The following is a 27133-nucleotide window of genomic DNA, read 5'->3' as shown; positions in this document are numbered from 1 at the left end:
AATGGGAGTTGATCCTAATGATTTACTTAATCAAGGATTATACGAGGAGTCTGAGTCTGATTTGATAATATCAACTCTTACGGAGCGAGAAGAAAGAGAAGAAGCAAGAGAATGGTCTGCTAAGAGAGACGAAATTGCACAAACTATGTGGACTGATTATATGGCTAGAAATATTAGGTAGGTTTAGGGCTTAGGGTTATTGTTTCTATGTTATGTATGTTTTAGTATTAAAATTGTTTTTTTTGTTAATGTTGGTTGGATAATGATATTGAAATTTTAGTTTGTTGGATTTTGAAATTATTATGTCTTGAATTTGTTAGATATTGATTATGTTTTAAGCTTGTTAGATATTGAATTTATTATGTTTTAAGCTTGTTGGATATTGAAATAATTGGCAATGACAATTATTAATGTAGAATGGGTAAGGGCAACAAAGAAGGGACGTCCAATCAATTTAGGTGGACAAAACCGATGGAACATGTTTTTCTTGAAATTCTAGCAGAGGAGGCCCAGAAAGGAAATAAGCCTTCTAATACTTTCAAAGCAGTTTCTATTAATCGAGTTGTCGAAGCTATTTCTGAAAGATTTAAAGTCCAATGTGATGCGAAGCATGTGGAAAATCATTTGAGGACTGTAAAAAACCAGTGGCAAATTATATGCAAAATTCGAGGTGAAAGTGGTTTTGGATGGGATGATAACATGAAAATGATCACATGTGATAGAGCGACATATGATGCAGCAGTGATGGTAATATATGTATATATATGTTAAGTATATTTCAATTGGTTTTTACTTGTTATTCTAATTGTGTATAATATCCAACAGGCACACAAGCAGTATGAACCATTTTTTAATAAAAGCATTTATCATTATGATGAAATGAATTTGGTTGTTGGCAAAGATATGGCAACAGGGAGTTTTGCCAGAATATTTGCTGACATAGATTTGGATGATGGTAACCAAGATTCAGTGCTTGTAGACTGCGACAATGAAGAGGCTGAAGAGGTAAGAACAAATGTATCTTCATCTGGCACATCCAAACGTAAAATAAAAAATGTTCAAGAAAGTGTCGTTGATGAACAAATTAAATTTGTGGGTGAACAACTTGGCAAAATTGCTAGTGCTTTGGAACAATTTACTGCGGATAACACACCATAGCTTTACGAACAAGTGATGTCGGTGGAGGAGGATTTGATGATGACTTCTTGTGTTCTGTGTTTGATTATCTAATGAGTCATGAATCCGAGGCCAAAGCTTTTTTAGTTAAAAGTAAGAAGCATAAAAAAATTTGGCTTCAAAAATTTTCTCAAGGTTGAAGATATTGGTACTTTTATGTAGTGTAATATTAGTTATGCACTTGGACAATGTTGTTACTATGTGGTGTACTACTAATTATGCATTTGGATAATATTATTATTTTCTAGTATTAATTGTGGTTTGGAAGCTAATTTATAATTATTCAATCCTTGTTTATTATTATTTTAACACAATTACAAACAATTTATTTAACTTTGGTTGTTTTCAATTTATGACGGTTAATATTACGACTTAATAATTGAGTATTATTATATATTTGATTTGATTTATTTATTTATAAATAAATCATAGCAATATATGTAAAACAATCTAAAATATAAAATTTATTAATATGTATATTAATATATGTAAAAACAACTTTTTCGAAAAATATTTTCAGGATATCTGCCAAACAAAAAAATTTATTTTACACAGATTCATCCAAACACCAAAAAATATTTCCAGTAAATCATTTTTCAGAAAAGTAAATCATTTTCCAGAAATCGTTTTCCATAAAACATTTTACTGGCAAACAAACAGACTCTAAGTCCGCTTTGAAACCGCTTACCCGTTTTTCCAACCGGCCAATTAAATTCGGCTTATGTTTCCTACTATACTCTTGAAAAACACGATGAAACTTTAAGCTAGCACACCCCTGACAGTTCTAACAAAAAATATTATAATTCATAAAAATATAGACAAAAAGTAAGGAAACAACCTTAATGTGTTGTAGTGGACCCATCATTATCGTTGTGCCCCTCAAAATTTCAAAGATCAATAGCATCTTCGATAACAAATTTCGAATTAATAAGAATTTCTATAGAATTCATGGCCTCCGATAAAGGAATTCGCGAATTTTTTGAATTTTCAAAACGACCTCCCTTTTCTTGGATGGTACGTTTGAGCAAAATCCAACTTTGCTGCTCCCACTTTTATTTTCCATACCACCACATTTTGAAACAATATTTGATTTTTTACTACCACCCGCACAACCTTTATTTTTGCCTTTAAAGGGGTCCAGGTCATTTTTATTACTGAAAACCACAGCCAAGTGACACTTCGGATCAAACAAATTAACATCTAAACTTACCTTTGATTCATTATGCCCATCAAACACAGGGTTATTGTGCACTAAGTTACTTCCCACAGCTTCCAAAGAATCTGTATCAATATTTAAAATTTCCTAAGCAAGAGGGGTTTTAGTCGAAACTTTATTACAAATAAAAAAAGACGTACCTGGAATAGAACTTTCATCCTGCTCTCGACCCACTGAAGCAGCGCAAGGTGTAGCTTCAAAATTGAGAGAAATAGATAGGTCCAATCCAGACCCAATTTCTCCTAGCCCGCCTATCTTAGTCTACTTTTTGCCTAAGCCTTTAGTTAATTGTCCGATTGGCTATAAGCCCAAATCCATCTCACTCGCATTCTACCCAGCTCTTTTAGTCCCCCACGCCTGATTTTCCTGACCCATGGCTTGTTTTATTTTTAAAGTAGCTAGGGCCTCCTCCATTTAAGTTATGGCCAAGACTCCCATTAATTCTATCACCCAACCCATCAGGCTTAAGACTAGGCTATTTTGTTTCGCTACCAACGCATTCAACTAGGTGCACCAACAGTCCAGCATCTCTTGTCTTTAACTCTACCTTTTCTTTCCCTATAAAACGCGCATTTAAAATTTCCTTACCTTTTAATTTTGCAGCAAAATCGCCGGAGCTCCTTATATTTCAGTCCCCTTCACTTGTTTCCAGATTTTCCAATATATTTAAGGCTAAAAATCTTGACCCCAAAGTTACCTTTTTTGGTGCCCCGCCCCCCTGATTATGCTGGTTTCTCTGTCCCTACCTTGTTTTTCGCTCCACCACCATTCATGGTCCTAACGTAGGTTTCTCACTGTCGATCATCGAATTTGATGGCTCTGGGTTATCACTCTTTTTCCCAATCTCAAGGCCTGTCTCTGCCTCCAGCGAAGGGCATATTTCTTTCAGGTGACCATACTTTCTACATGAAAAGCATATGGTTGGCAAGGCTTCATACTCCACCCGTACTAGCTCTGAATTCACCAATACTTGGGACACCAATAGTCTGTCAAGATATACAAAAACGACCATTCTAGCAAATCAACCTTTGGTTCTACTATCAGTGTTGAATTCAAGTTTGGCCACTTTGCCCACCAATTCTCCCACAGTTTCTAAAATTCTCTTCTTGTACATAAAACCCAGTAGACCCGACATTTGGATCCATGCCAAAACTACACTATAAAACCCCTAACCCAAGTCTATCGTCAGAACAAGGTTACGGAGTATTACCGAAGTTTACAAATCAAACAAACAAAAAATGCAAACATTTCATATCATATAACATTCATATCAAAAACCTATCAAAATCATTCATATTGTCCCTTATACGAGCCCTCGAGGCCCAAAATACACATTAGAAATAAATCAGGACTAAATCAGGAACTTAGAGAATTTTTCAAAAACACTTAAAATTTTCAAAACTACAGGGGTCACACGGCCGTGTGGTTAGGCTGTGTGACTCACACGACCAAGAGACACACCCGTGTCTTAGGCCGTGTAGGCATTCAAAATAGGGACACACGGCTGTGTCTCAGCCTGTGTGAGTATACTGACTTGGGTCACACGCCCATGTGCTAGGCCGTGTAAACATATTGACTTACAAACCTTTACAAGCTACAAGGGACATACGGCCATTTCACTTGACCGTGTGTCACACGGCTGAGACATACGTCCGTGTGGACGAAAATAGGCTATTTTACAAGCCATTTTTCTCACCCGACAAGGCATGTACCTACAGTTAACATTGTGCATATAAACAAGCCATATTATGGCATCCAAAACAAATAAAATCAAGCTTTAAACATGTATTATAATCACATACAATCAATATGACCTTAGGCACCTCAAATGACAAATATAAACATGTTTAACCATGTAATCCATGTAACCAAGTAATCAACCAACTTTTATATATAATTGCATTAATACACAACATGTAAATCATTTACCAAAACTTACCATTTGGTACCAATTGTACCACTTATTCAATAGCATCAAATACATATACACTTATTATAGCATAGTACCAAATCACACCAAGTTATAGCATATACCAGAAAGCACATATACCATATACATACTAAACTATCATTTCATCTTCTATCATTCAAACAAACAAGCCAAACATTAACCATAATAAGGATACTCACATAAATGCCAAACTTTGCCATTATATTATCAAGATACCAAAAACCCAACCAAGTCAAATGGTCATTTCAACATTCAAACACATAGACTAAAATTAACCAAAATACCTATACATGCCATTATAACCAAAAATCAAAACATCCGAAAGTACCGATAGAACCGATGGATAATGTGATATAGCTCCGACAAGCTTCCAGCTTGATCGAGCTTTCGATAATCTGTAAAGTAAGGGAAAAACTACGTAAGCAATTAATGCTTAGTAAGCTCGTATAAACTTTAAACATAACATTTCATTTTACCAATGAACTTTATAGATTAAATATACCAATGCTTCAAGATTTGTCAACTACATAACCATCAACTCAAAAATGAGTAAGTATATCAAAAACATATATATATTTCATTCCTAACTTAATAGGATTTTATAAACATTATACACCATCATTAACCTTTTCATAGAACTGTGAATTACTTCATTCACTTACTTTCCATTCAATTTAGTAAGCATAAACTTAAATAACAACATCAACTCACTGATTAGTATATTTATTCACATTATAGGTAAGTTCATCCATAACATACGTAATTTCTCATATATAAGTACATCATTCAATTCATCAATCCCTTCTTCGACATATCACATTTCAATAATGAACTTACCGTTTCATTACTTTTTCTTACCCGTTTCATTTGTATAATACCAGATATAAGCACAAACATCAATCATGATCTCAAGCTTGACATAAGCCTAATCACCATCATCAATACACAAATTAGTGCATTTAAGTATTCAACTCATTTGGAGTCAAATCACATGATAAACCATTTTATAAGAAAATTCACCTTTTGAATCATACCAACTTTTCATGAACATAAGCATATTCCTATTTTTTGTCATTTACCACTTCATTATATATCATTAATATTAAACATGATATAATGTAATCATAAGCTTAGCATAAACTTAAGCATCATCCACAATCTCAACTATTGAATTCATTTATGTTTAGATCAATATTCAATAAATAACAAACCTTTCAAAATTCATTAAACAGATTACCTTATCGAGATTTTCCATTCGAAAAATGACTTACGGATAAGAATACATCATTAACAGAAGTTCATAGAGCTGGTCCACCAGAACACGCCAACAGAAGCTCGTGAGAGCTGAACAGAAGCTCGTAAGAGCTGATCCACCCAAATCACTTCAAACAAAAAGTAAAACGCAATAGTTTGCAACAAATGCTTAACCCCGATTTACTTGGGTAATATACCGATATCTCCCTCCAATACCATCTCCACTCCAAATCCCCGTCATACACCAAAACATGAATGTACTCAAATCTCACGTTCAATTCAAACCGAATATCCAATTCAATATTATAATTCAAAAAATAATTCATTTCCAACAATAGAATATATATATAATACCAACCACCAATTAATAAAAATATTAAATTTAACCATACGAACTTACCTGGCTAAATTGCAAAAATGTCAAGGTACAGGGGCATTTTAATAATATTCTATTCTCCTCGATTTTTCACTTAACCTTGATATGCACCATAAAAAGGATGGTCGAAACTTGAAACTTCCATGTTTTCTTTTTTTTTTCTCTTTTTATTCGTGAAGAAAAAGTCACCAGAATAAATGCAAACATTTTAGTTTTAATTTAATTTAATTTAATTATCAAATTACCATTTTGCCATTGATTAAATAAATAAATAAAACACCAAAGTCAAGTCTTTATTTGTCCATCACATAAATATATGGCATAATTACCATCAAAGGAAAGTTTAATTTCACAATTGGTCCTTCAATTGAATTAAATTCTAACTAAATAAACTTATTTACAATTTAATCTCAAACTTATTAGGACTAAAAGAACAATTAATCCAATAGCTAGCGGATTCAATCATAATACCACCGAAACTTTGACCATGGTTTAATTACCATTTAAGTCCCTTTTACTTTATTTAGTTAACCATTTAATCAAATAGTGATTAAATTTTACATCTTTACAATTTATTCCTTTTAATTAATTAACTATCAAAACGTTAAAATTTTTTAACGAAAATTTAATACCACCTTAATGACATTCTGTAAATATTTATAAAAATATTTATGGTTCAGTTTATAGAAACGAGGCCCCAATACCTCATTTTCTAAAACCACTTGACCTTAGGGTCTTACCACTTGAACTTAATAAATTGCTTATAAAACAAAAATCATTATATCAAAAACCTTTTCAAAGTCACAATTAACTCGTAAATATTAAATATAATATTTACAAACTTACTCGTTGGATTTGGTGGCTCTAAAAAACGGGCTGTTTCATATACTCGGGTAAGGTTTCTTGGGATAGAAAAATTTTGTCCATGGCTGAACAGTGAGATATTGAACATAAATTATCCATGGTCCTTGCGTGAGAACTTTACTATAATCTTCAATGTACTGAAATTTAACCAAGAAATATTCGTTCTTAATATCCATTAGATGGAAAGGTTTAGAAAGACGCCATAGGCTATTGAGTCGATTAAACAAGACGATGTATCCAATATTTTTCCCCAAAAACTTCACCAAAACTGATGTCTCCATATCCTTGAAAAGGAGCTGTTGGATACGATCCCAGAACTTTATCGTCAGAATTCCATTGGCTATGGAGTTTTTTAACATCACCTTCCAAAAATTCCAAATCTTCAACGATATCAATTGCACTGAACCCCTTTCCCCCATTAGCATCTGTTTCCAAGATACTTTTGGTAGCGAATCCAAATCCACGACCATATCAACATGATCTTCACCATCACCTTCTTTAAACTGTACTTTCTTCATTTCCCGGTCATCAACCGACCGAGATTCAGAGAGCTTATCATTTTCTAGAGAAATATATTCAAAATTTTCGGTCTTGTTTTTGAAATTTGAATCAATATAGCTTCGATGTCATGCTAATCTAATAATATGTCAAGTTAATAAACAACTTACGAACACAATATTTACCACATTCTTAAATATTCACAAGTAATTAATGGCTGCTAATTTAAATTTATTGGAAACTAGATTTATTAATTATGGCATAGGCCGTTGACCGACGTCTGGAAAAATACAAATGTTCTTTATAAATTAGTGCGTAAAGATGTTTTAAATTATTAAAATACATGTAGAAAATAAGATATATAATTATGACATTGTTTTTCCCTTTTATGTTCTATAAATTAATAATAAAAAACCAATCATTATATGATTTCAACACACGGCTAAAGTGTAACAATTACGTTCTCGTAATTATAATTTTTCAATATGTTTGGCTAACGAGTGTAATTGTATCTTAATTCCCTATGTCATGTTTGGTAGTACAAATTTTAATTATATAATTACATAATTTATATTTTTAAAAGATTACTTACTATAAAAATTATTTTTAAACAAGTAACAAAATTAAAATCAAATCACCATATGCATTGTGTTAGTCTAAAAAATAGTTGACAATATGATTACTAAGAAAATAAACATCATATGCAATTTTATCTAATTTTTCTAGTGCATGTTGAGTTATTCCCTCTTTAATATTTAACGTATGCTCCTTATCATTATTTGTTGGTCCTTGTTGGAGTTCGTCATCATCTAAATTTGAATCTGCATCATTATGATATTCATGTTCTCATTCTTCCATGGATTTCACCTATGATGAAGTTATGAAATACGCAACATGTTCATTTAATCCAACCTTTTTTTTTATGCTATACTAAAGTGATATTAATATGGGAAATATATATTTAGAACAACAAATGTCTTCTGAATCTCATTTCAAGGTCTTGAGTATCTCAAATTAAAAAGTTTGCAAGCTGTCTATCGTACTTATGTCTGCCACCATTCTTTCAAATGGTATCATATCCCATGATCTTTTGTATTTTGCATAATTATCATCGACCTTATAATATTTTGGTTCGCAGTCTAAATAATTTGTAGTTTTTTATATAAACTTAATTTGGAGAAAGACTTATGCTAGATTATATCCTTTTTTATAACACATAAATTAAGTAAAAGTAATATAAAATTTATAAATAAGGTTTTATAAAATTGTCCAATAACTTTCATAATATTTCTTATAAAAATATAATTTTTGTCATAACTTTATGAAATTATTTTTTATAAATAAGTTATGATAAAAAAATTATAACATTTTCTTTAAGTAAGTATATTATTTTTATAATATATAACATGAATATATAAATAAGTTATGTCCATATTTCTTTGCCATAATTTTTTTATAAATAAATATATTATAACACTTTTATATCATTTAAATTATTTTTATAATAAACTTTTTAGTCATAATTTTGGAAATTTGTTAGGATTTAAATGATAATTTTGTTATAACTTTATAAAATACACATTATTTTTACAATATATTTTTAGAATTTATAATATAAGAAATTTTTATTGTAACCATCCTAAACATTCATTCATGTCTTGCTTATAATATAATTTTTATAACTTGTATAAAATTATTTTTTAAAATGTATTTAGATATAATTACTTGCATAATTACTCAAAATTTCACCCTCCTCTTAAGAATTGAAAAGTGTAATTGAGGTGCAATTATAACAAATTCGGTAGGATCCACCAATTATAATTGTTACCCAAATATGTCACTCTCGGGTAATTACAAGCAATTACATCTAAATCCAATTACTAGTTGGCTTTTCAAACACTGCCTTAATTTTATCATTTAAGCCAAACCATCATTTGGTTTTATATAAACTTTTAATAATTATATTTGTTACATAACTTTTTCACTTACATTATGGATATGCTAGAATTTAGTACTTATATTAAGCCCTTCTTTGTGTGTCAATTAGGCACCAACTCAATTCAAAACTGATAAAATACATTGTTATATACAAAGTAAATTATACTATTATGAAAGTATTTTTTTCTTTTTATTTTTATATAAAATAAATAAATAATCAATCATGATAAAATTTAAACTCATGACAGAATGGATTTTAACTTTTTTAACTCTAATATTTCAGCCAAAATTGTATTTATTTTTAATATAAACTTTTAATATATATATTTATTACATAAAATTTTTCACCCTTATTATAAACATGTGTTTATACATATATTTAAACTTAACCAATACAAAAAAATGTTTCTTTTGAGGATTAAAGGTTATTTATAAATAAATAAATAAAACCTACTATATTTACGTTATTTATAAAAAATATTATTTTGTAATTCACAAAATATAATATATTAAAAATAATGAAATAATTTGTAATTAATGCATTACAAAACCGTCATTAACCAAGCAAACTACTTATAGTACTGGGTTTGAAATGATTAAATTAATGTTGTTTATGAGGTTCTTTAAAGAGTTAAATTAGTTGAGACAGTCCATATTTTTAGTAAATAATGTAATTTTGTCCTTTTGCTTTATAAATGATAAGACGGGCCTCAACTTCAAATTTAATGCTTTATATATAAAGATTTTGATGAATTTAAGTTATAGAATAAGTTTTTATATTATTTAAAATTAAATATAAAATATATTTAGATTGTTCAATAAAATAATATAATTTTAAAAGAAATAAAATAAAAATAATTGAATTTATTTTCTATCAAGCGATAAGTAGGTCCCTATCTACTTATCATTTTCTACACTTTCTTTATAGAAAAACATTTTCTATTTAGTAATTTTCATTGTGGGTTATCAAACATATTTTTAAAAAATATTAATTTATTAAAATATTAATTTTCAGTTAATTTATTTTTAACACTTTATCAATAGCTAGTTAACTTTTTTTATTAATATCTTAGTTGTATTAGCTTTAAATTAGAGGTGTTCATAGGCCGAGTTGAGTTAGACCCAATCAAAATTCTAGACCTGTTAATTTGTTAGGCCCAGCCTGTCCTTATTAATTTTTTTATATTATTTATTATATAAATTTTCTTAGAAATATATAATAAATCAAACATACTAAAAATATTAAAATAAATGTTTCTCAATAAATTAAAAATAAATAAATATATATATGTATACTTAAATAACACTAAGATATGTGCAATTTAACAAGCAAATGTCTCTAAAATAGTAACAAAATTAATAAGAAAATAAGAGTTATACGATATCCAAACAATAACTACAAAATAATACTAACATATTATTGAAATAATAGCAAAATAGTGAAAAAAATAATAAGAAAATAGTAAAAAAAACAGTAAAAAATAGCAAGGAAAAGCAGCAGTATTTTTTTTTTTTTGGCATATATTCGAGCCAGACTAGACCCGCACAAAAAAGCTTACCTGAGACCCAGCCTATTTTCTAAAGCATTATTATTTTATTTAAACCCATTTTCTGAGCTTATATTAGTCTACTTTAGATTAATGTATAATTAATTAATATATTTATAAAAAGAACACGTAATCGTTTAGAAGTTTTGTTAGAAGGATGGATCCCTTTTTTAGAAAATTACGTTTACATATTTCTCATTGCAATAATAATAATTGTGCCAATGACAATTCAGTAAGCGCATAAATAAATACTCTAACAATCTTCTCTCAATATTAAAGGCCCCCAACTTCACCTATAACTTAGAAATGACCTGTTATTTGTAATCACTAGTCATTATCTTTTGTCTCCAGTATTTGCCACCCAATTTAAGGTGTTTGAAGTGAGAGGAAGATGGCAAGTTCATCTTCATTTTTTAGGCAGCTAAGTGGCAAACAAGGTTGGAAATCTAAATCCTTGCGTTGGGGAGTGAACAACAAGAACAATATTTGTGGTGGGTGTGAGACAAGCTTAAAAGCTCATCAAATGGAAGGTCTTGACATGTACGGCAATGGTGGTGCTGGTAGTGGTGATGATGGGTTGGTTTTAAGGAAGAGAGTGATGGTTTTAGTGGACAAAAGCTCACATTCTAGGCATGCAATGATGTGGGCACTCACTCATGTAGCTAACAAGGGTGATTTGCTTACTTTGCTTCATGTTATCCCTCCAACCCCCAACTGTTCACACTCCCCTTCTTCTTTTACTTATCTTGCTAACTCTCTTGGCTCACTCTGCAAAGCTTGTAAACCCGAGGTACCTCAAACTTTTCTCATTTCTTGGGTTGTTTTGCTTCATTTCTTTTCATTTTAGAAAAGGGGGTGCATCCCTCTTCTCGTTAAGGGAGACAATAGGGTCGCAATGAAATGAAGCAAGTGGATATTACTACATTTACCATTTTCCCACAGTGGAAATACTTTGTATTGCCATACTTTGCTCAACTATAGGTATATCCATCCTTAAAAACCACTATCAACAACGCATCCATCTTTATTTCGCTCCATTCCACTCCACTCTAATTTGATTTTTTTTTAATAATTAGACTACACGTTTATTTATTTATAATTCTTGTTTTTAATTAATAATTTTTTGGATAAAATAATAAATATAGAATTATATGAATAAAATGTATTGTTTCATTATATTAAATATATTTTATTCTTTAAAAACATTAACGATATATATTTTTATATACCAGCCTTGAGAAAAACAAACCCCCCTGTCTCCGTTGTTAAAAAAAGACCAGTTTTATTTGGAGCCGAGCAAGTCTAAAATTTATTTATTTTTATAGTATTCGGTGAAGATTGATTGGATTTTCCATGGGAAATCAATACGAATGAAAAACAGGTAGAAGTAGAAGCATTGATAATCCAAGGGCCGAAGCTGTGGACAGTGAAGAGCCAAGTGAAAAAGCTAGGGGTTTCAGTGTTGGTAGTGGGTCAGAGAAGGCAATCTCCATTGTTAACCTTGTGGTGGGTCTTTATAAACCCCTGTTTTGAAAAATACACATTTCTCCATCTCACTCTCATCTTTCATGGTTGGGTTTGCAGTCTAGGCGGGAGCAGGCAGAATGATGAGTTTGTTGAGCAATGTATCAAAACTATAGATCGACATTGCCTTACCATTGGGGTTAGGAGGCAGAGCAATGGCCTCGGTGGCTACCTTATCACCACCAGGTGGCTCAACAACTTTTGGCTCTTGGCTTAGTTTCACACAACGTTTGCTCAATAAAATATGATTTGTTGCTTATGCTTACTATTCCTAACTTGTTCACGATTTATAATTGGTTGATTTCTTATTTATTGTAATGAATTTTATGCTATTTGTGACATGAAATATATAATATCACATTACTAATTGAAATGATCAAATGTGATAAAATTTTGAGTGATTCTGTTTGGAAGATACATTAAAAAAAATCAATTTAATGAAATAATTTTTAATTATATTAGCTAATTAAGTTATAAGTTTGTTAGTTAATCTAGCTGTTATCTAGCTGTAATTTTCTGTTAGCTTAGTTAGCTGTTTACTTCATGTATATAAACATTTTTCCTATTGTGTAAATAAAAAGGAAAATCATTTTCATATTTTCCACGTATTCTACATGGTATCAGATGTAAAATTCTTTCTTTCATTTTTCTTTTCCGCCAAACACTCTGTTTTTCTTGATTTGCTCTTTCAATGGCAACTTCCGATCCATCGCTTTCTTCCAGTCTGTATTTTCTTCATCCAAATGAAAATCAATCGCTTGTTCTTGTTACTCCAACATGAACCACCCTTAATTACAATTCTTGGTCGAGAGCGATGCGAATGGCTCTTCTTTCTAAAAACAAATTGAAGTTTGTTGATGGTTCTATTCTTCCTCCGGCGACCACAGATTCGATCTATCCGGCGTGGGCGCGGTGTAACAACATGGTGATTTCATGGCTGCATCATTCTATTTCACAATCCATTGTTAACAGTATTCTTTGGATTGATACTGCGCATGAGATTTGGCGCGATCTTCATGAGAGGTTTTCGCAGGGTGATGTCTTCCGTATATCTGATCTTCAAGATGAAATTTCTGTTTTCAAACAGGAAGAACGCTCTGTGACTGATTACTTCACTGAGTTGAAGGTTCTTTGGGACGAGTTGTTAAATTTCCGTCCACTTCCATCGTGTTTGTGCCGTGTTCAGTGCTCGTGTGGTGCTTTTACCACCATTCAAAAGTATCATAATAATGACTATGTCATTTGTTTTCTCAAAGGATTGAATGAGCGATATGCTTCTATTTGATCTCAAATTATGCTTCTGGATCCTCTTCCGACCATCAATAAAGCTTTTTCTATGGTGATTCAACAAGAGCGACAGCTTCTTGCTCCCTCTTCTACTGTTTTTGCGAGCAATGCTGTTCGTCAACCTTCCAAGAGGCCATCTCAGGCTTCTTCTCAGGTTTCTTTTCGATCTTCTGATTCTAAGATTGATACTCGGAAATGTACCTTTTGTGGTGGTTTACGGCACACAGTGGATACTTGTTATCATAAGAATGGATTTCCACCTGGCTATAAGTCTCGTAATTCAACCTTTCGTGTTCATAATGTGTTTGAGGAAATTGATGCAGACACGGTTGATTCTTTTACTGGATACTCTCAGTCTGTTACATCACAAGGTTCTGGTGTTACTTTGACTCAGGAGCAGATAACTTAGCTATTGGCATTGCTTCCTTCTTCTTCGAACCAATCAACCAATCCCACTCACTCACAACCTACACCACACCTCACCAACCAAGTCCTGGCTACTCCATCTCTCACCCTTGCTTCTACTGAAGGTATATTTTCTACACCTATATCTCTTCATTCACCCTATTGGATAGTTGATACTGGTGCTACTGACCATATCACACACACATTAACCTCTTTTGCATCCTACACTAAAATAAAACCTATCTATATTACATTACCTAATGGTACTAAAGTCACTGCTCGTTTCTCTGGCACTGTTATATTTTCTGCACATCTTTACCTTACCAATGTTCTATACATTCCTGAATTTGCCTTTAACCTGTTATCTGTCACTAAACTTACATCCATCTTATCTTGTTCTTTTCTGTTTCACAAATCTTCTTGTGAAATACAAGCTCTCCCCTCTATGAAGATGATTGGTACAGCTAGAGTGATGTCTGGTCTTTATTTGTTGGACTGCCCTGTTGCTTCTTTTTCAGTGTCAACCCCTACTGCATTACAAGTTTCTTCATCATCCACGTTGTGGCATCATCGACTTGGCCATCTTTCAAATTCAAGGCTCAAGTTGCTGTCATCATCTATTCCCAACTTGTCTTTTTCGAGTGATTCTCCTTGTAAAACTTGCCATTTGGCAAAGCAAAAGAAACTTTCTTTTCCTGTAAGCCATTCACTATCAAATAAATTTTTTGATTTAATTCATGTTGATATTTGGGGGCCTAATGTTGTTGTTTCCATTACTGGTCATCGTTATTTTTTAACAATTGTGGATGATTTTAGTCGTTTTACTTGGGTTATCCTTATGAAAACAAAATCTGAAGCTCGTGTTCATCTTTAAAATTTTTGTCTCTTGGTTGACACATAATTTGGTTGTAAAATCAAGACTATTCAAAGTGATAATGGTCCTGAGTTTAATATCCCACCTTTTTATGCTTCTCGTGGTATCATTCATCAAAACTCTTGTGTTGAAACTCCACAGCAAAATGGTTTAGTGGAGCGTAAACATCAACATATCCTTAATGTGTCTCGTGCCTTGTTGTTTCATTCCAAATTACCTGAGCTTTTCTGGGGTCATGCCATTTTACACTATGTATTTCTTATTAACCGTACACCAACACCATTATTAAACAATCTTACCCCTTTTGAAAAGCTAAATTTCACTCAACCAGATTATCAAGCCTTAAAAGTTTTTGGTTGCCTAAGCTTTGCCACCACCTTACAATCCAATAGACATAAATTTGATCTTCGTGCCAGAGAATGTATTTTCCTTGGTTACCCACCTAATGTCAAAGGCTATATTTTGTTTGATCTTGCTTCTCATGACATTTTCATCTCTCGAAATGTCAAGTTTCATGAAACCACCTTTCCAACTGTCACACCTTCCTTTGACACTATCCCACATATTACTTTTGATCCTTCACTGTCTTATGATACTGATATACCATCTCCTGAACCTATTCCCTCACCTCAATCTGACTTTTCAACTCAATCCTCCCGGCCATCTCGCACTCGAAAACCACCATCTTACCTCCAGGACTATCAATGCCATTTATGTCCACCAAGCCAACCTCACTCCACTCTTTATCCATTAACTAATTATCTTACCTATGCCAACCTCTCCACTTCTCATTTACATTTTACCTTAGCCATCACTACAGCCATTGAACCTCAAACTTTTAATCAAGCCAACAAACAGTCCCAATGGAGAGAAGCAATGCTGGCTGAATTTTTAGCTCTTGAACAAAATAACACTTGGGTTCTTGTTGATTTACCACCTGGGAAACAAGCCATTGGTTGCAAATGGGTGTACCGTATTAAGCACAAAGCAGATGGTTCTATTGAGCGATATAAGGCTCGTTTGGTTGCTAAGGGTTATATCATAACCGAAGGTATTGACTACTTTGACACTTTTTCTCCTGTAGCAAAGATTACAAGCTGCCGATTGTTATTCGGCTATGGTCGCTTCAAAGAAATGGTTTTTCCAGCAGTTTGATGTTAATAATGCCTTCTTACATGGAGACCTTGATAAGGAAGTTTATATGTTGCCTCCTCCTGGATTTGATTTGGGTATGAATAAGGTTTGCAAACTTCAAAAGTCACTTTATGGACTTAAACAGGCTAGTAGGCAATGGTTTTCAAAGCTTACATCAGCTTTGTTATCTATTGGATATGTGCAATCCATGGCTGATTATTCCTTGTTTGTGAAAAAGGAAGCTACTTCATTTACTGCTTTGTTAATCTATGTTGATGACGTGATTCTAACTGGTGACAACATGGATGAGATTAACAAAGTCAAAGTCTTCTTGGATACCTCATTTCGGATCAAAGATCTTGGAGATTTAAAGTATTTTTTGGGGTTAGAGGTAGCTCGAAGTTCATCTGGTATTCATTTGTCCCAAAGAAAATATGTCTTGGACATTCTTTCTGATTTTGGTTTCTTAGAGTGCAAACCTGCTAAAACACCTATTGCAACCAAACTGTCAAAGGATGCTTCTCATGAATATTTTTCTGATGTTATTGCATATAGACAACTTGTTGGCCTATTGATTTATTTGTAGTCTTCTCGACCTGATATATCATTTGCAGTATAACAACTGAGTCAGCATTTGGATAAACCTACACTCTCACACTTGCAGGCAGCTCATAGAGTGCTTCGATATTTGAAAGGATCTCTTGGATCTGGTTTGTTCTTTTCTAGTTCAACAATTCAACTAGTTCTTAAAGCCTTTAGTGATTCAGATTGGGCGGGTTGTCCGGATACGCGAAGGTCAATCACTGGATATTGTATGTTCTATGGTGACTTATTGATTAGCTGGAAGGCAAAGAAACAAACTATTGTTTCTCGTTCTTCCACAGAAGCGGAGTATAGAGCACTTGCATCCATAACATGTGAAATCCAGTGGCTACATTTTTGCTGACTGACCTTCATCAGCCTATTTCTCATCCAACTTCATTGTATTGTGATAATGCTTCTGCTGTACAATTGGCTGCGAATCCTATTTTTCATGAGAGGACAAAACATATAGAGATAGATTGCCATCTCATTAGAGAAATGACTACTCAGGGTGTTATCAAATTGCTTCATTGTTCATCCAAAGATCAACTTGCAGATATCTTTACCAAGGCCCTTGCTGCAGTTCCTTTTGAGGCAAATTTGGTCAAGCTGGGAATGAAGAATATCCACTCTCCAACTTGAGGGGGCGTATTAGCTAATTAAGTTATAAGTTTGTTAGTTAATCTAGCTGTTATCTAGCTGTAATTTTATGTTAGCTTAGTTAGCTGTTTACTTCATGTATATAAGCATTTTTCCTATTCTGTAAATAATAAGGAAAATCATTTTCATATTTTCCACGTTTTCTACAAATTGTTAAATAGTAATTTAGATTCCATCTAAGATTTTTATATAAATTTGTTGGTCTTGTGTTTGATTCTCAAATGATGTTTTTCAATTGTTTTATTCGAATATTATATAAAAGTATGTGAAGACAAAATACCATTATAACAATATTAATTACCTTTTAAAATAAAGAGTATTTTAGTAATTTTACAATTGAATTGATATCGAGTCGACTCATGACACTAACTCAATCAACCATTTTATATAGAGTGTAGATATATACCAAATATTAAACTAATTACTCACGTTAATACACCAACTTTTCCTCCTATGGTATAATATATATATTAGAATGATTTAAGTTTTAAATATTTTCACACTATAAAAATTAATAATTTCCATTCACTAATAATTAAAATTAAGTTAATTATATATAAAATAGAATTTCACACAATCTACTGTTATAATATTTATATTTATATTTATATTTTAAAAATCAAAATATTGTTTATTTTTTCGTTCACAATTATTTAAATTCAGTCTAATATTAATTATTATATTTTTAAGTTTAAAGTTTTAATTTAGCAACTATATCATTATGAAATGTTACAAATTTTATTAAAATTTTAAAAATAATTAAATGTAATTTAATTAATAAGAATCAACCCTAAATCTTAGTTACGAATTTGATTAAAATACAAATTAAACTGAACAAGTTGATTTGATTAAGCTTATTTATTACAAAAATTAATTTAATTCGCATACTTCATTATTTTTGTTTAGTTTGAAATTATTTTTAAATAATAATTAAAATAAAATTTAACAAAATAATAAATTTCAATTAAACTTGAAAACCCTTCGAAGTCAAGTATTAAAATCAACCTAGAACTCAACTTTAACAGTAAAAAATATATATACACATATTATATATTGAGTAAAATCCAAAAAACTTGCAAGGAATCAAATAAAGAGATCTATGAAACTTAATGATTTTCAGTTCATTGAGATGAAAACTATTTTCAGTTCATTGAGATGAAAACTATGTTAAAAATTTTCCAACTATAGAAATCAGAATCTAATGTAAATCCTCACATGGTGACTCAGAGCATCCTCTGCAAACTATGCCATAATTTTTTTTATCCCTTTCTCCAAAACCCAACAACCCCATGTCATAACATACATAATCAAACCTTATCATCTAACTTTTCATTATTTACAAGGGGAAGTAGTTCCATCTTCTTCCTAGGTGTCCGAGGTGTCCGGGGTGTTCCTGGAGTCTGTTGAGAGAGCATATGTCGCACGTATCCGTAAAATGTACATCCCAACAGTGTGATACCACAGCCAACAGCATTAAGACCCGAGATAGGGTTCCGGAATATCAGCCATGAAATCAACACGGCAACTGCTACCTGTATATGAAAAACATTAGAATGTTGAATGCTGAATTCGAAATGATAAACCGGAAATCTTTGAGGTGCCAGAGGTCTGCAACTATATAATACAAAACAAGATTTTCCAGATACTGAATGATATATGCAACGATCAGACAATGAATTTTGCATAAAGTTTGGTATAGGACAATCACAAATGGGCTCGAAAGATAGAGTGAGAGTAATGAGTAATACAACAGAACCAGAACACAAGATGGATCTATTTTCACTCTACAAATCTCACCTTGAGGTTTCCGGCGACATTAAACGTGACAGCAGTAGTTGAGTGAATCACATAAAAAATGGAGAAGTTAAGACAGAAAGCCAGCACTCCTGAGCTGAAAATAATGATGAGGGCTGCCCACGGGGCAGGGTGAGCATGAAACCAATCCATTACCCCATTTCCTTCGAGTAACAGTGCTGGTACTCCCAAGATCATGGTTGCAAAAGGTGCCATGTAGTAAACCGTGTTTATGCTATAAGAGTAAACAAAAAACCAAGGCCAGAAAACATGAGTTAATATATTCGACCGAAACCTTCTCCAGCAGTAAATAACAGAAGAGTAGCTATGATTCTTAAAGATGCAAAGGGTTTATACTGCAATCAAGGGAGACAAAGGGTTGTGTCATCCATAAGTGAAAATCCGGGCTATCAGACGTTATGATGGCCAAAGTAATGCCAGTAATTCTATTAGTTAGCCAAAACAGCATAACTAAATGAGAAAATAGGCATGGTTGTGTGAAATGCAAACAGTGGACCAAAGGATGACCGAGAAGTATCATAAAATTATATCGAAACAACACTCAGCTAAATGCAGAGTTATCTAAATTTATGTGTTAACATTATAAGAATTTCCAAGGCTCTATACATTGAATCTGTACTTAACTTCAACCTAGTTTTTCTTAATATAGCCTTTTTGAAACTATCAAAGATGATCAAAAGGACAAAAAACAATCACGAGAACAACATAATTACCTGTCGAACTTGTATCCGTGCAGTAGAGATTCAGCAAGGATAGTCTTTGTAGAAGTAGCTAAACATCCAAATAAGGCAGCACAAAACCCAAGCATGTTAAAACTAAGTTCTGTAACAGATGTTAGCAGAATTCCTCCGACAATAGGAACCAAAGAGGCCCAAATTCGCCTGTCAAAGTACTTTCTCCAAACTAGACACTGCAGAAAAACTGGTAAAATGTACAAAGATCAGATATGATGATGATATGCAGTCACGAGTAATAACAAGGTAAGGTGCCCAAAAGTGTATAATCTATATATCTCACCGGTGGTTGCAGGAGTGAATGATTTGATAGTCTGCATGAAAGAAACCGGGATATAGCGTAAGCTAACATTTCCCAACACTATGTTGATACAGAACACGAAAGACATAGGAAATATCCGTTTCCAGCGATCTTCAGGATCAACCGCTATTAGAGGTTTGAGCTTTAGCACTTTGATTACCAGATATGCTCCGATCGAGGAGCATATGAAGTGAACGCATGATACTGAAAGAGGAAACTTGAAATCCAATTTCTGTGAAAAAGGGGAAAAAAAAAGCCATGTCCTCAGACCTTCGACTAAAGTATCAAAAATAATCAACCAACTCAATCAAAATGTAATTGTCAAGACACAAATTGAAGGTTAATGTTCAATCCACACTACATAAACGAAATAAACATAATAATACCAATATATGAGGAATCATACATATATATGTATGTATGTTTGTATTCCTAGATCTGCTATAATGCACCTAGACAGAACTCAAAACTGAATCCAAATTCCTCTAACATGAACGAACTGGTAGACTAGTCATGACTCATGAATCTTTCTTCTAAGATGCATCATCTAAGTTCATAAATAATTGAAAGAAATGATAAAGATGGACTGTTGATATTATATAATTCACAAATTAAATTATAACAGTTAACCCTGGAAGCCTGTTCAAATTTTAAAACTTTTATAAAACGTAATATTTAGCAAATTATTGAGCTTGGCAACACAACTAAACAGAAATCTGTAGTAATGAAATAATTAGATCAAAGAATAAGAGAATTCAGCTAAAACCCAATGTCAAAATCAATAAATGAAGTTAGAAACAAACCTGAAAGATCCATTTGTTCATGATTATAACAGTAACATTAAAACCCCACCATTGGAGAATCGCAAGAAGAGATCTGAAAACACCCCACTGCAGAAATCTCCCTTCTTCCATCACTCTCCCCCACCCCTCTCTCTGTCTCTAGCACAGAAAGAACAAAAACCCAGATCACCAAATTCGAAACCCAGCACAGAAATTTTGCTCTTAGATTATTGAAAGGTTTATATAAATAGAGGGAGTTTAAAAAAGAAAGCTAAAGAAACTGAGAGAGAGGGTGTAACGGTGGAGAAAGGCCTTCTTACATGTGATTCTCTCTCTCTCTTTGCCTGGATTGAAGTTTAAACGTTATATATTGCCATGGAAATTTCGTTTATGATTTTGAAATGAGGGTACTAGTCTTCAGAAGAAAATGGGATAAGAGCAGCCATTCGATGAAAATACTTTTCTTTTGACTTGTGACGTTGACTAGAGTTTCTTACATCCATATATTGTCTAATCATACAACTGGTCTCACTTTGATCAAACCTCGTATCACAAACCATTTGTCAATTAAGTTTATTAGACGTAATTTTGCTTATTTTTTTCAATAAATTAAAAAAAGAAGAAAAGAAAAAGTAAAGATGTATCTCCTTTAATGCAATTAAGTTTATAGATATAACAGTCCTCCCCTTAAAAACTATTAATGAAATATGAAACTCTACATTTTATTTGGAATAAAATCGAAAACCTACCTACACATGTCTCTTTTATACCATAATCTGAAAAATTATGACTTTTATGCTCTATTCGTATTTATTTATTCCTTTTCTATTTTTTGTTTCACATTCCCTTTTAAATATCAATCCCATTTTAGACATAATTCAAATAACAATCCATCAAATGAAGTTTTCTATTTTAGAAATAATTCATTGGAAATTTAAGAAGATAAGTACTAATTTTTCTTTTTCATTTTAAAACCACAATTCGGTCTAATTATATTTTTTAAGTTGATACAAGTAGCACCTAAACTGTATTCCATTACTCGAGTGATATCTATACGATACTCTATTAATCAAATTAATTCAACCGTTAAAAACTCTTAAGCAATTATTTTGTGACATGTGATACTTTTAGATTAAAATTAATTAAATAAAATTAAATTTATTTAAATTAAAACTTTTCCATGTTTTTTTATCCTCTTTCCTCCTCACGATTCTTTATTATCTTTTAATGCATTTTTTTAATTGTTAGATAACGTTTTTTGCAATTCTCTTGCTACTTCTTTTCCCTACTTAACTTGTCCAGGTATTTGGATTTCATGTTTTATCAAGTTTTTTTTTTTAATAATAATAGAGAATCACTCAAAATTAAGATGCAACCTATATAGAAAAGAACAAAAAGTTATTTTAAGAAAAAAATGCATAGGCTTTGAATTTGGGTGAGAAAAGTATTGAAATCGAGATTTAGAAAAGAAAAATAAGCTTGTTGAAAACATGGCTTGGATAAGTTTTTTAACAGGTTCTTGAATTTTCCGTCATTGGAGTTCTTAGATGAAGAGCAAAAGAGATGAATACGTTTATAATTTTTTTAAAACTTCGAAAATAATATTTAATGTTTTGAGCTTTTTAAGTTAAAAATTGTTACGTGTCACAAAATGATTGATTAAGAAATTTTACTTAATGATTAAGTTAGTTTAGGTAACGAAGTATAATTTAGGTATCACTTTGAATAACAAAATATAATTTAGGTGTCACTTTTGACCAAATAAAAGTTCAGATTCCAACTTGGGAAAAAGTGTATAATTTAGTTACCACTCTGAGTAACGAAGTAAAATTTAGGTACTACTTTGATAAAAAAAATTATATATCAATTTGAGAAAAAAGATATCGATCAAGTACCATTTTGTGATTTAAGTGTAAAATATATAGATGGTAGATTAAATACACGTTTTATGATCAAGTACTTGCAGGGAGAATTTTCTCTCTGGCCAGTTCAACCTCCCATCCAACTCTATTGTTTTTGCCTATAAGCCCTTGCAACCTAGGATTCTCGAGAAAACAAAATCCTTTTTTTACCCCTCCCCATCCCTTATATAAATACACGTTCCCATCCTGTAACACCCCAAACCCGGCCTAGAAGTTGAGATCGAATCTGGAGGTGTTACACCAGCACATTGAAAAACTGCTTTCAGTAAGTATTCAAAAAACCTTCAAAAGATTACTTGATTAGTAGCGGAAAATCTTTTCAGAGTTTTAATTTTGAAAACCGAAATCCATTTTGTCTACTTGAGGAATTTTGCAATTTCACGGTTGAGAATATTTGTTACCAACAAATTAATAACAACCCCAAAACGAGTTCAGAAACAGATTACAAACCTAAAGTTCAAACCAAAATAATTACGAAAATGATCACATTTTTATACTTGCGAAAATAATCTAAGCTCCCACACGTCGTCTGGTCCTAGTCAGAGGGTTACCTAAACAACTGAGAACAAACAGAAGGGTGATCTATAACGCTCAGTGAATAACCCAAATCAAATATAGACCAAACAAAACACAATATACAAATCAGAATGACACAATGAATTCAAAATGGTCATATAACCAGAGTGAAAGAAAATAGAAGATCACAGAGATTTCCATAACAATTGTATAACAGAATAGAAGATGTATGAGTATGCCAATCCAATGTTCTTCATAAAAATAGAATGAAGATTTTTCAGAAAATATCCTACCCAACTCCGTTACACACAAAAGTAGAGTTTCCTTTGAACTCATCCAACCAAGACACACCAAATAGGTTACCCTGGTTGCCCGACAACGATGACCCGCTACCCCAGGTTTCTCGAAAATGATGGCATATCACATTGCAGTTAAACTGCCATATCAAATACAAATGTGGTCAAGCCACTATGTTGCAGCCCAGTTGCCAGAACAGATATTATGGATAACCCACCAAATAGTGCAGACCATTAAACTACTAGAACTATCTCCTTTCACATTATCCCAACATGCAAATACAGAATCAGAGTGATAAGCATGTAGGTCATGCTATTATACAATAACAGAAACAGAAGGCATGGGAGTCCATGCTTTGTACTATAGATTTATCAAACCTCAATAGACCATATCAAATTTGCCATGAAGTCATATGCATGGTTATAAATCAGAATCAGTACCAAACAATTCAACATATTCAAATATCACATACTCTTAATCAACGGAGTAACACAGAGGCATACCATCAAACTTAACATAATACAGATCATACTTGGATAATTCGAATACCTTAAGCAAGAGCACGTTACGCACTAACGGATCATACTTACTTGGGTTAAAACATATTAGACATATGTACTATTAATAGGTTATTCATCATCAATTCATTAAATATCAAGTTATATAGCCTAATTCAGATCATACAGACCCTACGATAGGCCTACGTTCAATTCAAACAACGAATACGACCCTAGGGAAAATTTCTAATTTTTGGTCCACACGCCCGTGTGGCCTTCTTAACATCTTACACGGCTTAACACATGCTCGTGTGACCCTATTTCTAAAATAGTAAGTTACACGACTTGGACACACGCTCGTGTTTTTGGCCGTGTGCCTCTAATTTCAAAACAGTAAGTTACATGGCATACCACACGACTTTGTAGCGTTGACAACCATGTTTTTTGGTTTTCAAAAATTACAGAAAATCAGGTTTTCTTTACACACCTGATATAGTTTTGATGCAGAAACAACATAGATGATTCTAAAACCAACAAACAAATTGAACCCAAAAGGAGAAGTCAGACCCCGTACAGAACCAATTTAACAGAAAATAGCAAACGGAAAGACAATTTAAAGAGAAGGAATTCAAAACGAAAAGAAAGAAAACAAATGAACAGAAATAATAAAAATAAATAAATAAAAAAGTCAAGAACCCCAAAAGTTTTCTGATGAAGTTTAGTTAACTTAAAAAGAATTAAAACTACCTCTCAAAGCACAAAAAAAGAAAAGAAAAACACATTTTCATTACTTTCATAAGGATTCGAACACAAGACCAAAGTGTATATAGAAGCTTAACCATTAAACCAGCAAGCTCATTCTTGTCATTAATTAATCGAAAATAACTTATAACTCAAATGTCCTAAGACAAGGGTTTAATCAAATGACAAAATTTTAATAGGCAGGATTCAAACCCAGAACCTCACACCTATAAGCACAACACTTAACCATCAAACCATAACAAATTACTTGTAAACTTTTCAAAATCTTAACTCAAAATCGAGAGATGGCCACTATTGGTTTCATTAACTCAATTTCTTCTAACCCAATTTTTGGGATGTTACACATCCCCTAATTCAACATCCTAAATTTTTTTTTCTTTTTTCTTATGTGTTAAAATTTTTAGGTTTAAAGATTTATTTCTCTCTCGCTTTAAGGGAGACATAGTCATAGTTTTAAGTTGTGTTTGGGTTCATGGTGATGTCATAGAGCTCGGTAACCTACAAATTTCACTTGTCATATGATTATGGCATCATCACTCGAGAAATTGGGATCGCTTTGTAACTTGAGGTCCAAGTGGCGATGATTATGCCGTCTCGGGTTGAAGTGTAATTAGGGCTTCAAGGTTACAAAGGTTATGCAGTCAAAGGATGGAGCATAAAAAGGCCTTAGTTTACGGTGGTTATGCGGGCATGATAACGAGTTTCTCCTCGTTAGAGGAGCATGCTTTATAAAACCCACACGGAAGTGCGGGGAAGAAAAACGCAGTGGCCTTCCAGTATAATCAAGTAATTCGTGTTGTCTATGTCCACCAAAGATAGTGACCCTGTTAGTAAAACCTGTTACACCCCAATTATGTCAAAGGTTATAATAATGGGGTCATCGCCTTTGGTGGACATGGATAAAATGAAATACTTGATTATACTAAAACGCCACTGTGTTTTTCTTCCTTGTACTTCTGTTTGGGTTTTATAAAGCATCCTCCTCTGACGAGGAAAAACTTGTTGCCATGCCCGTATAACCATTGCCAACTAGGCCACTCTTTATGCTCTATCTTTTGACAGCATAACCTTTGTAAACTTGAAGCCCTAGTTACACTTGAACCCCAGGCCGTATAATCACTGTCAAATGGGACCTTGAGTTGCAACGCGATCTGCCTTCCTGGTGATGACTCCACACTCACATGGCAGATGAGATTTGTAGGTCACCCAGTTCTACGGTACCACTGTAAATTCAAACATTCCTTAGAACTATAACCATGTCTATCTCAAACACGGATAAAAATAAATCTACAAACTTCTAATTTCTAACCGTAAGAAAAAAAGAAAATAATAATAATTTTTACCTAAGTGAAAACATGCCCTACAAATGTGACAGTGAAAACGTACCTTGTATGACGCGTTTTCCTTTCTCTCTCCAAAAACAATATAAATCAATAAAATTTTAAAAATTCAACCTAATTTCTCAAATGATTTCTTTTCACCATATTTATATAAATTAACCTTTAGAAATGTAGTGTCTAAAAATTTCAAAGTTAGGCGATTTATTAGCTCAAGTTAGGCGAGTTATAAAGTCTAACGCATTGGCTCCTTGGCTGATTTTGCAGAAATGGATGGAACAATGTAATGAAGGCGTGTTTTACGGGTGAAATTCCAATTTTGATACATCCTATTGTGTCCTCATCAACTAATAATTACTTTGTAAACTTAGTGAAATTAATAAAGAAATGAAGCTGCTTTTTCTGTTTTACTATTTTTATGTAATTTCTAAAAAAATTAAAATTTTTAAATAACTTGGTTAGATGAAATTCCCTATGCATTACAACGGGCCCGCCACTCAACCTTCCTTTGGTTGATAGTACCGCACTATCACGCCCGTGCTGAATACTGGCTTATTCAGGCCATGACCGTAATAAACAATTAGCCAATGTTCCAATTTTACCCTCACAATTTATTACATTTTTTTAATTTTAAACCAGAGGCCATTCTTTTTTTTTCTATTTTTATTATTTTCTCACATTTATAACTAGACCTGATCATGAATCGGGTCAGACCAATGCAAAATTTTAGACTCAGTCTTCACCCAAAAAATAAATTTAAAATTCTACTCAAGCTCGACCTAGATTAAAAATGTAAATCCTGAGCTCGACCGAGCCCACCAATATTAATTTTTTTGGGTTATTTTTTTCATAAAAATAAATTTAAAAAATATAGTACATCAAAT

At 32.3% G+C, this 27133-nt stretch overlaps 3 protein-coding genes across 3 annotated transcripts; 2 read left to right on the top strand and 1 right to left on the bottom strand.

Annotated features, from left to right (window-relative positions):
- Positions 1–1158, top strand: LOC105797172 (uncharacterized). The gene is made up of 2 exons (XM_052628833.1): positions 1–747; positions 826–1158. Exons 1-2 carry the CDS (start codon positions 418–420, stop codon positions 1156–1158), a joined length of 663 nt encoding a protein of 220 aa, XP_052484793.1. The 5' UTR covers positions 1–417.
- A 9940-nt stretch (positions 1159–11098) lies between these two features.
- LOC105797171 (uncharacterized) lies at positions 11099–12750 on the top strand. Its single transcript, XM_012627111.2, has 3 exons — positions 11099–11610; positions 12202–12326; positions 12405–12750. The coding sequence occupies exons 1-3, from the start codon at positions 11212–11214 to the stop codon at positions 12559–12561; spliced, it is 681 nt and encodes a 226-aa protein (XP_012482565.1). The 5' UTR covers positions 11099–11211; the 3' UTR covers positions 12562–12750.
- Positions 12751–18386: 5636 nt separating this feature from the next.
- Positions 18387–21329, bottom strand: LOC105797170 (UDP-galactose transporter 1). The gene is made up of 5 exons (XM_012627110.2): positions 20940–21329; positions 20119–20368; positions 19815–20022; positions 19084–19315; positions 18387–18818 (listed from the first exon to the last, which is right to left on the bottom strand). Exons 1-5 carry the CDS (start codon positions 21048–21050, stop codon positions 18594–18596), a joined length of 1026 nt encoding a protein of 341 aa, XP_012482564.1. The 5' UTR covers positions 21051–21329; the 3' UTR covers positions 18387–18593.
- Between the last annotated feature and the right edge of the window lie 5804 nt (positions 21330–27133).

The sequence above is a fragment of the Gossypium raimondii genome, chromosome 3 (genome assembly GCF_025698545.1).
Source record: "Gossypium raimondii isolate GPD5lz chromosome 3, ASM2569854v1, whole genome shotgun sequence".
Classification (NCBI taxonomy): domain Eukaryota; kingdom Viridiplantae; phylum Streptophyta; class Magnoliopsida; order Malvales; family Malvaceae; genus Gossypium; species Gossypium raimondii.
Note: the sequence above shows the minus strand (reverse complement) of the source record. Positions and strands in the feature narration are given on the sequence as shown.